We start from the raw sequence: 13,413 nt of genomic DNA, 5'->3' as shown, positions 1-13,413 counted from the left end.
ATATATAATGTTTATAAATAAAAATGTGTATAAATGATATCTGTAAATTAGATGCAAAAGGCAGATAAAAATCCCCAACAGTTAACATCTAAGCAAGTGTCAGCTACCTTCCCTCTTCTTTTTATTGTATCAGATAACACTGAAAATGTGAACCAAAGAGTTTCTTTTTTTTTTTAAAGATACATTAGCCAAATACAAAATTAGCTGGGTCTGTAAGATCAAACACTAAAGGCTGGAAGCCCTTCCTTCTTGCATTTGAGTTGTCTTAGCAAAGAAACTGGGTTGCACAACTATCTGATTGATCTGAAGAAATAAGATGTTAAAGTGAACACAAAATTAGTTAGTCATTTGATTAAGCTACCCCCACATTGACGCCATCAGTCAGTCACCTACACTCTGTCTGGTTAAGAGCATTCAAGAGTAACACCACCTGTAAGACACCTATAGGCACGTGCACTTAATTGTGACTGTTGAGGAGCTGGTGTTTTGCACAGTGACTTTCTCCTTGGTGTTTTCCAGTTATCGGTGTGGAGGGGATGAAATGTTTTGTTTGAAAACCCTGTATCAAGTTAATGGTGTTTCAGCATAGCTGGAAGTGGTTATTATAATAAAGTGGTCTAGAAGTAGACAGTCTGTCAGGTATATGACACCTTCTCAAAGCCAACAGAATCCATTTATCAGTCCCTTTCATGGCTAGGACCTACTCTGAAACTCCCTTGGACATCTTATTCAGATGTATGGAGACTGCAGCACTTCATTTCTCTGTTTGCTATGAGCCCATTTCACTCAAGCAATATTTCTTAGGATATAGATTTGTCAGCTAGTTTGCAAATAAATACAGAATAGCGATTTGGGCAGTCATCGTGCCATTCTTAGGGTGACGGTCAATGCTCATTTCCCCGAGTGAACACATTAAATGCATAATGCCTTTGCACCACTATATTAATAATTAGAAAGCTTGTGGAGTGTTATTGCACAAAATGCTCTGGCCATCTTGTTCCTATTGATGGTTAGAGAAAATGAGCTCATTTCCTCTCCTGGAAGGAATCTTGAAGTAGATCAACTGCTCTACTGAATCTGTGCTATTAGAATGTGGTTCTGGCAAGCATGGGGATTAAGGCTTTCTGTTCGTCCTCTGGTTAAGAACAGCCTTCTCACCACTGTAGACTTGCAAATGCTTTGGATACATGTTCTTTGGGGGACTTGATTGTCTCGTGCACCCTGCACATACAGCCTATAAGTAATTTTATAAAATCGTGTAATGTGCCTGCACTTTGATTATGACCATCTGAGCTATAGGGAAAAAAATGACAGAGACAGCCATGTCCAAGACAAGGCTACTACAGTGTTCAGTTAGTAAAGACAAACAAAACAGGCACAGTAGAACAAGCAAGGTGTCCTTTCAATAGTGAGATTGCTAACAGGTCACAGTTGGCAAGATGCTTTTAAAACAGTGCCCGGGTATTGGTCAGTCAAGGGGTTATATCTGCTCTGCATTCACGGTGTTTGGTAGCTGTGCTTACTGTAGAATTCTACTGCAAGGCATACAACCTTGTGGGTGACAAGCTTGATAAGAACAATTCTTATCTTTTTGTTTTACATGTATTCTATTCTTTTTCTTCTTGCAGATAATAGATTTAGATTTTATTCTTATTGCTGTGAAACTTACCATCTGTGAGTTTAGATCTGTGAGGAACCATCCTGTTGGAGCAGATGTGCATCCAGGGTGAGCAGTTCAGATTTCAGCTTTGTCTCCCAATAGCCTTGGGAAGAATGACTTCAACTCCCCTGTCTAAGTTCCTTCTTCAGAATAGGGGCGGGAGAGCTCTCCCTCCCTCTTAGAACACAGTCCACACTGGGTGAGCATGGACAAATTGCACAAAATGCTGTCTGTCATACAGTTAGATCTCAGGCGACCATCTGATACAGATTACAGCTCTCAGTGTGAATCTCTGTGCGATCAGAAGCTCACCCTGTGTGTTTCTTGGCTTTTTCTCTGCTATATTTTTTCATCTATTTTCTATATACTTTTGCTTTACCTCTCAGGCTTATATTGCATTTAAACATTTTGTTACTATTATTTAAATTTTAAGAAACATTCCCTATTATCAGAAGAAGCATCTCTATTTTTCTAGCATTTTGTCCTTATCTGGTAGATGATAACGTAGAGATGTTGGCTGATGCTTTGTGAATCATCTCTTTCTTTCCATACCAGATTTCTGACAGTTTTGACTGCTCCCTTACATTCTGCAGGTTTTATCAGATGTTGATTGCTCCTTGATCTCACACAGATGCGTAAGAGTAGATGGACAGAATTGCTAATTTGGGGTTTGAACAGGAGAGCCAGCTGTGGAACGCTAAAAGGGAACAACTCTCCACATTATTAGCCCCTTAAACACTGCGATGCCACCGCGATCTTTGTTTTCTAAATGACAACAGTCTCTACACAAGCTGCAGTGGTGTCGCGTTCCAGGATGTATTTATTTTCTTTACAAGAAACTATCCATTCTGTCTTTGAGAGTGATTGTTTTCTTTTAGCACTTTGCCCAAGGCAGTAGGAGGTGAGTAGGTTGATTATTCAATAGTAGATGTTGTCCTTTTTTTCTCTTTGAGAACCAGGGTTCCCTTTGTAGCCTAGGCTGACCCCAAACTTATGGTCTTAGCCTCCCCAAGTGCTATAGGCATGTGCCACCACCCTCAGGTAATCAGTTTTCTTTGATTTCACTCAACTACACTTAGCTGCAAGTCCCATCTCTGTTCTTCTTGCTAACTCAGCCTCAGGGCAGGCTGCTAAACCATCATTTGGAACACCCTGCTATTACACACCATTCCAGCCTCTTGCCTCTTTTGTTCTGCCCTATAACTTCATCTGTATTTTGTTTCCAACAACAACAAAGCATTTCTTTCTCTGCTGTGTTTTCTTTCATCTTTGTGTTTGCATTTTTTATATCTTCCTTTCTCCCTTTAACACAGCATTTATAACGATAAGAAGAAAGAACAAGAGATTTAAAAAATGTTTTCAATTTTTTATTTTTATTATTTTAAGTTCTGATGTACTTTTAAAATACATGCATAGATAATACATACATGAAATTAACATAGTATGAACATAATTTGGATCTGATAATACAGCTAATTCTTGACAAATGTGAGAATTAGGATGCAGCAGTACCATCACTATCTTGTCATTTCCCTTAAAGGGGCGTTGCCATACCAACTGTTCTACCATGGCTTCCTTTTGACCTTGCATGTGTCAAGTGTGGCACAGGTGGGCATCACATAGTCATGGATAGTACATGCAGACCATTCATGTGTTCTTTCACAAGTGCTTGTCTGTCCCTAACCCTCTGTCCAGTTCTTTGCTCGGTGCTGGGGCTAGAGGAAAAAAAAAAAAAGACATAGTTTCTGCCCATAAGGAACTTATTCAGAGACAAATGCTAATATTTAAAGATCTTATTTTCAAGCTATTATGATAGGAAAGAATGTTAAGAAGGAGTTCATTTATGAGCTTGACTATGCCAATGGTGAATTTCAACACTCACGAAGTTGCTGCTGATTTCTATGCAAATTTTACTTCAATGAAGTCATTTTTTCACTAATAAAGGCAAAAATTAAGTTGTTGAAAATTAAATCCAAGCCAAATATGCATAACATATATCCAGATACAAATAAAATATTAGAGAAAAAGGAAGTATACACTCATGTTTTAAAACTCCATCATGTACATTGTCAGTTTTTCAATAATCAGTATATTGAATCAATGCAAGGTTCCCCGCTTCCTGGTTTATTTTGTATTGTTACTGAGAAGTTCTTAAACTGATTTTTAAAATTAAATGTAAATATAAAAGTTAAGATATTTTTAGAAACAGAGAAGCATAAATATGTGCTCCCGAATTTAAGTTGTATAAATTAAATCAGTGTAATATTTATGAAGACTAAGGCCCTCCACCTTGTGCAAACAAACAAGCAAACAAACAAATGAATAAAAAAGCCAAAAATAAGCCTTACAGAAGATGCTAGAAAGACTACGTTCAGGAAAAATAAGACAAAAGATTACAAACAACAGCCTATGGTGTCCAGGAAGGCCCTGGAGGATGTTGATTTTGGTATAAGACACAAGCACACCAGTTAACCAACCAGGTGAGGAGACAAGAAGAAGACAGAGCATATCATGCAACAGGGATAATATACTAAGTACCTAGGAGAAAAATCAACAAGAAGATAATGGGCTAAAAGTGTAAAACGAGAAGAAAGGTCATTGTCAAGGTCTTCTTCTGTGGTATTTCCCAAGTATCAGGAGTGAGAACTTGGTTAACCTGACCCCAACACTGATAATGTGAGCAGAGCTTATACACTCACTGGAGATAGTCATTGGAGAAGTTGTGCTTCTCTCATCCTGTTGTCTCTATTTCCCCTCATTAAAATGTTCATGCTCTTAGATAATGAAAACAACCCAAGGAGGTGATACTGCATCCAGTCTTAGGGGAAGGATATTCTATCAAATACCTATCATGAGCAGCTAGTCCTTGTGTCAGGTCTTACATGGTAACAGCTAGCTGTGGAGGGAAGAAAATATTACCTGAAACCCAGTGACTCTGAGAGGGCTTAATTGCATAAAACAAAGTGTCAGAGCTCACAAGCTAAAGAGCCAGAATTCAGTCCCAGTAGATGCACTTGAGACTCAAGGCCCAGAGTGCTTTGAGCTTCAGCCTCTTCCCTGAGAACTAGTTTTCATGGTACCAGAAGGTGCTGTGCAAGCTTCCAAAGGAGGGAAGCGATCTACAATCCCACCCATCCATGATCCCTGTGAACCACAGCAGTGACCAACATGACAAGATAAAGCAAGAGTGCGGTGGTGGTGTGCATACCTTGGTAGTAGACCAGCAGCTCTCTAATTAGACTGAAGACCTGTTCAACAAGAGGGAAGTGTGCCTCCTACTGGAAACCCAGCCAACTGCTCCAGGCTAATAAAGTCATGAGTCTTAGAGGAGACCTTCAACAACCACTGTAGTAAACCCACATAATCTCTAATATATTCTCATCATTTGTCCTTATATCTACAGATAAGTGTAGTCCTCAGGCTCCATTAAAGAAACTTCTCTTTGCAAAAGGTTGAGACCACTTCAGAAAAACCATCAATAATCCAAATGCAGAGTTGTGGAGCTCAGTCCCACTACTGTGTCTATAAAACACTCCCTCACCTAAGGCTCAGGGAACATTACTGAAGAGGGTAGGGAAGAGTGTTAAGAGCCAGAAGATCCGGGAGTTTTGCTGTGAGATTTGTGTCTCCAAGGAACGTCAGAAACTACATCCCATAAAGTCATTCCAACATGGCTGCCTGAACATGATGTGAACAATAGACATGTCGTAGTGGCAGGTGACAGGAGCAGGGCAGGAGACCTCAGCCCTACACAAAGAACGACAGGCAACTAAGAAATCCTGAGTGTCAGAGAAATAGTCTTCCCTGGAGTGAAGCACACCAACTGATTATCCAGTACCAAATGGTCAGCCTTGGAGACAGGAGTAACAGATTGAGCAGGGTTTGTAAGTGTATTTAGGAATATATATGTATATGCATATATGTACATAACAACAATTAATTTTAAAAAAAGGCCATGAATTTGAAAAAGTGCAAGGAGGGTTATGAGGGAGAGTTTGGAGAGAGGAAAGGGAGAGGGGGAGTGGTGTGTGTGTCTGTAATAATTCAAAAAATGAAAGCAATTAAAATAAGAGATATCCCAGTTTATAGGGTATTTTCTTCTTAGCCAATGTCTTAAGGATTAGTATTCTGTGAGGGGCCAAGGGTCTGTGGTCTATGAAATGGCCTTGGATAGATACTTCTTTTCATTACTCTGTTGTCTACAACACAAGTATAAAGAATACTTCACTTGATTGTGGTCATGAGGAATATATAATGTGATGAAGAAATTGTATCTGACATTTTAATACCACTCATTAATACTTATGAACCACAATATAATGAAAACAATTGTCTATAAATCTGCAATGTTCTCCAACTTACATAGAGGATTGTATGCTATCTAAAATCTATTTTTGTGTTTTCATAAAAAAATTTTCAAAAAAATTATGTGAGAACCAGTCTTCAAATATGAAACTTTAGACCCTATTTTATACACTCTCACCTACATGTTGAAAACAGACTCCCAGAAACTCAGCAAAGGACAGTGAGAAATGACCTTGTGGTTTTAAAAACAGCAGATCATTAAGAAAGCAAATCGCCCCATGTGAGTAATCAGGACTTGATTAATTGTTTTGAGGATCCTTAATTGCCTGCTGTTTATCAATATAATTTAATTGCTCAGGCACAAGATTGTGATATAAATAGAACAAGTACTATTTTATCAGAAATGATGTCATATTTTTCTTCCAAATACATGGTATGAGAGACAATACTGTTGTTATTTGACTTTGACACTGACACTAAAAATAGATCCAAGTACAGCTGAATTTACTTTCTGAGTTTTGTGTGTAAAATACAAGATTATCTTCTACATCATTCTTCTCTTAGTTTAAAGGGAGGAGGGTTGGTGATTGTGTGGGCAGCCCATATACTAAAATAGGAAGATACAGATTTGTGTGGCCCTGTATACGGATGATGTGCTAATTTGTGAAGCATACATATTTTAGGAATTGGAGTCAGGAGAGAGTGGAGTGGAAATTATGTAAGTACAGTATTCACGTCTGAAATTCTCAAAAAATGTTTAAAAGGGGTCAGGGGGAGTAGTAAAATATAGACCAGGGTCTATTTAGGTGCAGACACTCCTAGATATTAACACAATTTTACTCATAGTTTGGTGTTATAGCAGTATAGCTGCTGTCATATAGTGAAGAGAGTGTGTATCACCCAAATGCCTAGTTCTATAATAACCTTGAATTTTGTAATGAACACATTTATCACTTTCTGAAAGGACCTTGAGTGACAGGGACATAACCCATTTTCAGTTGGATGCCGCTGGAGCCAGTGGTCAGAGGCATTGCAGAAAGTTCAGTCTTAACCAGAAGAGGAAAGAACAAGTTGCTGCCATATGGTGCTTGTAATTTTTCTCTGGTTGGTTTATTCTTAATGACTGTTTTAATATGTCTGTGCTTTTCTGGAAAATATATCTTCAGCTCCACCTCCCATTTTTATTATCTAAGCTGATTTCAGCTCCTAGAGTATGAATGTTACTAATGACTCTTTTGGATGGCTAAACATATTTACATTTTAGATTCTGTGTTTTTTGGGGTATACTGGTAATACCATCACTGGCCAATGTTCTAAATGTAGTTATGGAAAAAAAATTTAACTGCCTCCAGTGAATCAGGAACTAGTTCCTTAGACAGAATGCCAGTGAGGTAACAGGGTTTTTTTTTTTAAGATTTATTTTCATTGTTTTTATATACTATTTCTATAGAATACAAAATTAAAATTGTTAAGACTAAATCATATGAGTTTATACAACTCACTAACATTCTTAATTATTCAGTTTGCAGTTTGTTTAATTTTTTTCTCTTTAAATGAGATAGGGTCTCATACCCAGGCTGGCCTCCAAATCATTATGTAGATGAGGATGACCCTGAACTTTTCATGCCCCTGTATCTCAACCCTGTGTGCTCTTATCACAAATGTGTGCCACCATTCCTGGTTTATGCAGTTCTGGACTTCAAGGGCTTCATGCATACCATGAAGCTTCATGCCAACTCAGCTACTGCCCCAGAAAACCAGGTAGTTCTTCAAATAACACTTTTTGTCTTCTAAGATTTGCTGTTTGTTGTATATTTCATTCAACTGGATAATATAATGTAAAATTAGGTTTTAATTTAATTGAAGACAGCAAAAGTGAATTATCCGAAATTTTCTTTCAATGTGCAATATATAAAACACAGTATATATTCTAAGTGAGCAATGAATACTTTATGCTATAACTTTTATACATGTCTTCATTTGTTTGTAAACATACTAAATTCATAAATCATGACTCACATTTCAGGTCCTTTACTAAAACATTATTGAGCACCTAAAGATATGCATGCTATCAATTAGCTTGTAGGTGAAGCTGTACTTATTTTAAATATTTGACCTTAATTTAATAATGAATACACCTTCTGTGTAAAGTGCATGCTTTGGAAATGCAAGCACATTTTCATTTTTTATTGACTGTAAAAAATTTTATTTATCCACAAATAAAAACTAGTATGATGAGGAGAAGTCACATGAGATGGCAGAATGGGACTGTCCCATGATTGTCTTCCCCTGTGCAGAAACACATCAATCTAAACAGTTTTTGATGTACAAAATACCTTTAGAAGATGTGCAAAAACCAATGACAACCACTGCACCTGGTACATGTGTGAGAACACCCCACTAAAAAGGATAGAAAGGACTGTTATACATTACCTGCAGTACAAATAAAGAGGCAGACTATTTGAGGAAAACCGGGAAGTGATCATAGAACTTGGCCTTGGTCACTCACCAAGGCCACGGCAGCAGAAAACAGCATTAGGGACATTCCCATCATCCCTAAATCCAGGTGGATACCGACAGGATGCTTGGTTACCAGGCTGGGTCTCTGGACTTCATTACTGCCAGCTGACTGCAGCATCTCTGATTTCTGAAACGGTCACAGTAGCAGCCAGGCCTCACCAGCTTAAGGTTTTACATGTGATTAGCACTACACAGGCTTCAGTGACTCTGGGTTCCTCCTGGCACTGAATCAACCATGATGACCCTGGATGGAAAGTGCATATCAAGATGACACTAAGATATCTTACCACTCCTACTGGGCTGGCTGGAGTCAGAGACAAAAGATGGAGTGTGTTCAGGAAGGTATGGGAGAAAGGTAGCTCTTCCACACCATTGGTAGGATTGCACTACTGCCATTGTGCAAAAAAGGATGTAGCTTCCTCAGGAAGTTCAAAACAGATCCACATGACCCATCAGTTGAACTTGCGGGTATATCTATAGGAAATAAAACTCATGGGTACAAAAGGCACCTAGAACCCCTGTTTTTTGCTATAGTATCAAACATGAAAATTCATCCAAGGATGAAGACAAAAGGCATGCATGCACATTTGCACAGCGAAAAAACCATCCATAAAAAAGGGCAAATGCCTATTATTGTGCCTTGACATTGTAGTGGGGTACTCAAATTACTGACAATATTTTGTATTCTTAAAAATGCTGAGAGATTACCACTTCTCACCACAAAATGACAACCATGGGAACATTTAGCATCTATGGGCATTTGATAATTGGGTACATTTCACTATTCACTAATGAATAACTATTTCAATATACTGTACATAACAAGTACCTATTATTTTATAAGCAGTGTAATAAAAATGTAAAATGAAGTTATATGTGTTCTATAGCTAGTTTTCCTTCCATATTCTAAATGGTGGCAAGCATGTAATAGTGAGCCATACTATATAGAGTTTATAAATTGAGCCACATCATTTTAGATGAAGCAGGGTACTTCATTACATAAGAAATTATTATGCAAATCCCTCTTGAAATGTGAGTGAGTGCTTTCTGCTCAGTATTGATGCTTTCAACCTTCCTAATTTTTCATGTTCCTGTAACATATATATCAATATTTACCTGAGGCTGTTTCCTTAATTCATCTCATTCTTTTAGACTTAAATTCTATTTCACCTCTGTTTTTATGATTATCCCTTGTTGTAAATGGAAATAATTGAGAAAATAAGTGTGTAGCCATTAAAATGAAGTATTTGTGTACGGCAACTAATAAACCACATTGATGGTGACAGACACATCACATTCTGGGAAACTATGCTGTATGTGGCTGTAAATTCAAATTTTCATAAATTTGACTTTCTAAAATGTAATTTTCCTGGATGATAACTCAGTAAGCGCAGAAGTCACACAGGTCTTATATATCCATTTTTTTCTCCCGTACTTAGTTGTTGGCATATAACAGGTATTAAGTAAGTAATTGATATTAAATTAAATTAATGAATGGATTTTAAGTTTATATGTAATTCTCCACAGAGCTACATAATAATGATTTAACAAGAAAATAATGCTCAAACTGTGTGTGACAATATACCATAGCAGCCTCTGTTTGTTTCTTCAGTATTCAGAGTAGGGGAACATAATCAATAGCACTTCCATCAAATGCCAAAGACTCAGAGTGTGCTTGCAGCTGAAGGCAACACGCTGTAGGTGCTGTGACTTAAAGAAAGGGAAGTAGGGAGGCTGCATGCAGGAGTGGGCTTGGCGACTGGAAACAGGGTGATGGGAGGAAGCCATCTAGAAATGAACACTCATCTCATGGGGTGAGCAGTTCTTACAGTCAGGTGAGTCAGGAAGGCAGGATAATGAAGTCTGGGTAGACAGTCGACAGTGAGCCGCAGGCACAGAAGCTCCATTTTATCCACAGTTTTGGACAATGACCATTCCTAAGAGCTCAGTTTTCCCGGATGGCTCTAAACATTCCCCCCCTTGGCCTTCCTCAAATGAACATCACTTGTGAAGTTTAATTATCAACCTGTTTTCTTCCCCTGTACACTCAAAAATCGACATAAATTTCCACATCGGGTTCTGTTCAAAGAAAAGGCCAGTTAATGCTGAAATAAGTGCAGCACACACACTCCTTTGTAATCAGAAGTTCCTCAGCTGGGGGAGCCCTGAATTACAAAGAGGTTTTTTTCTAGAACCTGCAGGCCTAGGTGGATGCATGGCAGGAAGGCAATACTTAACTGACTTGGCCATCAACCTTTATTTTGCTGGTAGAAATTATTGGCGGCAGTAACTGATTCTTGGATAAATGGACTGCCTAAATAAACATGCTCTATTTCCGAAACAATGCTAAAATATTACAATGCTATGAAATGTCTACTGTTGGCCTATTACCTAATTAATCTGAGAGGATATTTTACATTTAGTTTCGCTGAAGGAACTCTCAACAAGCAGCAAATGAGTTAGGGCTTAATTTTATGGTAGTTAAAAGTTATTTGTGCCAAGTTCCCAACTTTAGCCCTTCCGAACTTGAGCAGCTGAGCTAGGCATGGTGCTGTCCTGCTGACCCCCAGTGCTCAGCAGGCAAAGGCAGGAAGATCAGGAGTTCGAGACCAGCCCAGACTACATCACATAGTTCCAGCCAGTCTGGGCTACACGGCATGGGCCAAATAAATAAATTTCAAATGAGCACAAGAAAAGAGAAATATGTAAACTGAATGCAAAAGCTGAGGGTGCAGCCTGGTGGCAGAGCACTTGCCTGGGGTGCTAAAGGCCCTGGGTCCAAGTCTCACCACCAAAAACCCAAGTATCAAAACTAACATATGCACTGGTGAGTTTGGCATGAATGAGTCTGTGATAGGGGTACATTCTGCCAACCAGAGCCTACTGAGAGGAAGGAAGATCACTTAGCTTTCCTTCCTCAGAGAGCACCCCTGTACCCCATCACATGCTGCAATGAGTTTGTGCCAGGAGCCCAGGAAGACCGCCTGCCTCGGCAGGTAGATCTTCCATTATGACATGAGACCATCAAGATGCAAGTAGTAGGTACGTGGGGACATTTTTGAGAGCCACACTGAGGTGGAGCTATTAGATCAGGTCATTTGGCTGGATCTCAGTCAGGCCAAGGGACCCAGAAAGTCAGGAGGTAGTGAGGAAATGAAAGTATTTTGTAAGGTAACCACAAGATCACTTTTCTCCCCCTACAAGTAAGGGAGGAAAGCAGAGGATTGTGGGATTGTTCTATCATTCCTCAGCCTTCATAGAAAAGGGCTCACAGAGTTGTGGAATGATAATAGATGTCTGATAGAAATCTGGGACCCAAACTACATTTTTGCCAATTTCTGTGTAAGTCTCCTTGTCTGAAGGAACACACATAGGAATACCAGGCAATTGTGGACTGTTCTGATCTTCGTTAAATCCCATAACTTACATTGGCCTCAGTGTTTTCATGTGTTCAAGATATTATTTATACAGCATGATATGCATCGTGTGTGTGTGTGTGTGTGTGTGTGTGTGTGTGTGTGTGGTTTGAACTAATATAAGTGCACAAGTGCCATAGATATTTTAAAACACATGCATGAATACTGTTGAATATTTACATGAATATCTATTGAAGATGAATTGTGTATTTAGTCAGGATAGCTTATACTGATAGCATAATAATAATAATAATAATAATAATAATAATAATAATTTCCAGTGGCTTCAAGAATCAAAATTTGTTTTCTTGCTCATATTATCTGTTCATGCCAGACAGTGTGGCTTGCAACCTGGCCTCCTCCTTCACAGACTTAGATTGGTCTTGGGAGCCTTTGGAAATGGCTAGTTGTTGTGATTTGGCTGGAAATGGGTACATGTGAGTCACACACAGCACCCTAAAGGCTCTGCCTGGAAGTGCCACATATCAACACCCCACCCCCCCTACACACACACACATCCTCCAGGTGACTGAAGAAAGTCACAAGCCCATGCTTACCCTAAAGGGACTGGAAGCCTGCCATCCTAGAGCGTGTCCATCTGAGCTGGGAATATTTGGTGAATCAAATCACAGACCGCCGCCACAACAGATGGTTTCCACTTCACAGTAGAAGCATTTGTCATAGAGAAGAAGTCTTCCTGATGTTCCTCCAGTTACTAATAAACGCCACCCCATTCTTTATGCACCGCGTTTGACTACCAAGTGACTATATTGATTTTTACTTTCTAAGTTTCGAGGTTTGCCGGCGTTAGGGACACCAGTCGCCTTCCAGCGGAAGGTTCCAGTTTCTTTAACAGGACGGGGCAGCTGTGTAAAACCATGCCTTTGTTTCCCCTGTCGAACAGACATCGACGAGTGCTCCGACGGCTTCGTGCAGTGCGACAGCCGTGCCAGCTGCATCAACCTGCCGGGATGGTACCATTGCGAGTGCAGAGACGGCTACCATGACAACGGGGTGTTTGCGCCAGGGGGAGAATCGTGTGAAGGTCAGTGAAAGAAAACGGAGAGCCTAGAACTCCTTCCACGCCGAGCACACAAAGTAAGGCGTAAGCTATGGACATAGAGCTAACCCCCAAATCTCCCGTATTTTTGCTATTTGTCAACGGTGATGGCAAGTGTGTTAATAATTAATTTCGCCTCGTAATTACACTACTATGTTCCATATCAAACATGTGACCCTAAACACCTGCTTTAAATACTAGCCAGGGTTGAAAGATGTTTTAAAATGAAACGCCCATTTTTAACACATAAACTTTTAAAAATGGAAGCATTCAAAATCCTGACCCCGAGGCAGGTAGAAAAAAATTAGATGAGGTGAACAGGAAAGTGGGGAACCAGGGCTGGATAAAACATGAGAACGAGGCAGCCACATGTGATATGCCATGTGTGCTGGGCTGGGCCGTTCAGCAGCAGGATTGCCAGGCAGAGGAAGGATGAATGTTGAATGGTGGAC

The 13,413-nt window shown here is 39.4% G+C and overlaps 1 protein-coding gene across 2 annotated transcripts in view; it reads left to right on the top strand.

Moving 5' to 3' along the window:
* Nell2 (neural EGFL like 2) overlaps positions 1-13,413 on the top strand; it is a 286,357-nt gene that overhangs the window by 252,024 nt on the left and 20,920 nt on the right. For both annotated transcript variants that reach the window (XM_036208219.1, XM_036208218.1), the window contains exon 17: positions 12,806-12,946. In XM_036208219.1, coding sequence (XP_036064112.1) covers positions 12,806-12,946 — 141 coding nt within the window. The remainder of the gene's footprint in view (positions 1-12,805; positions 12,947-13,413) is intronic.

Source organism: Onychomys torridus, chromosome 16, assembly GCF_903995425.1.
Source record: "Onychomys torridus chromosome 16, mOncTor1.1, whole genome shotgun sequence".
In the NCBI taxonomy this organism is placed as follows: Eukaryota; Metazoa; Chordata; class Mammalia; order Rodentia; family Cricetidae; genus Onychomys; species Onychomys torridus.
This window is presented reverse-complemented; position numbering and strand designations above follow the sequence as displayed.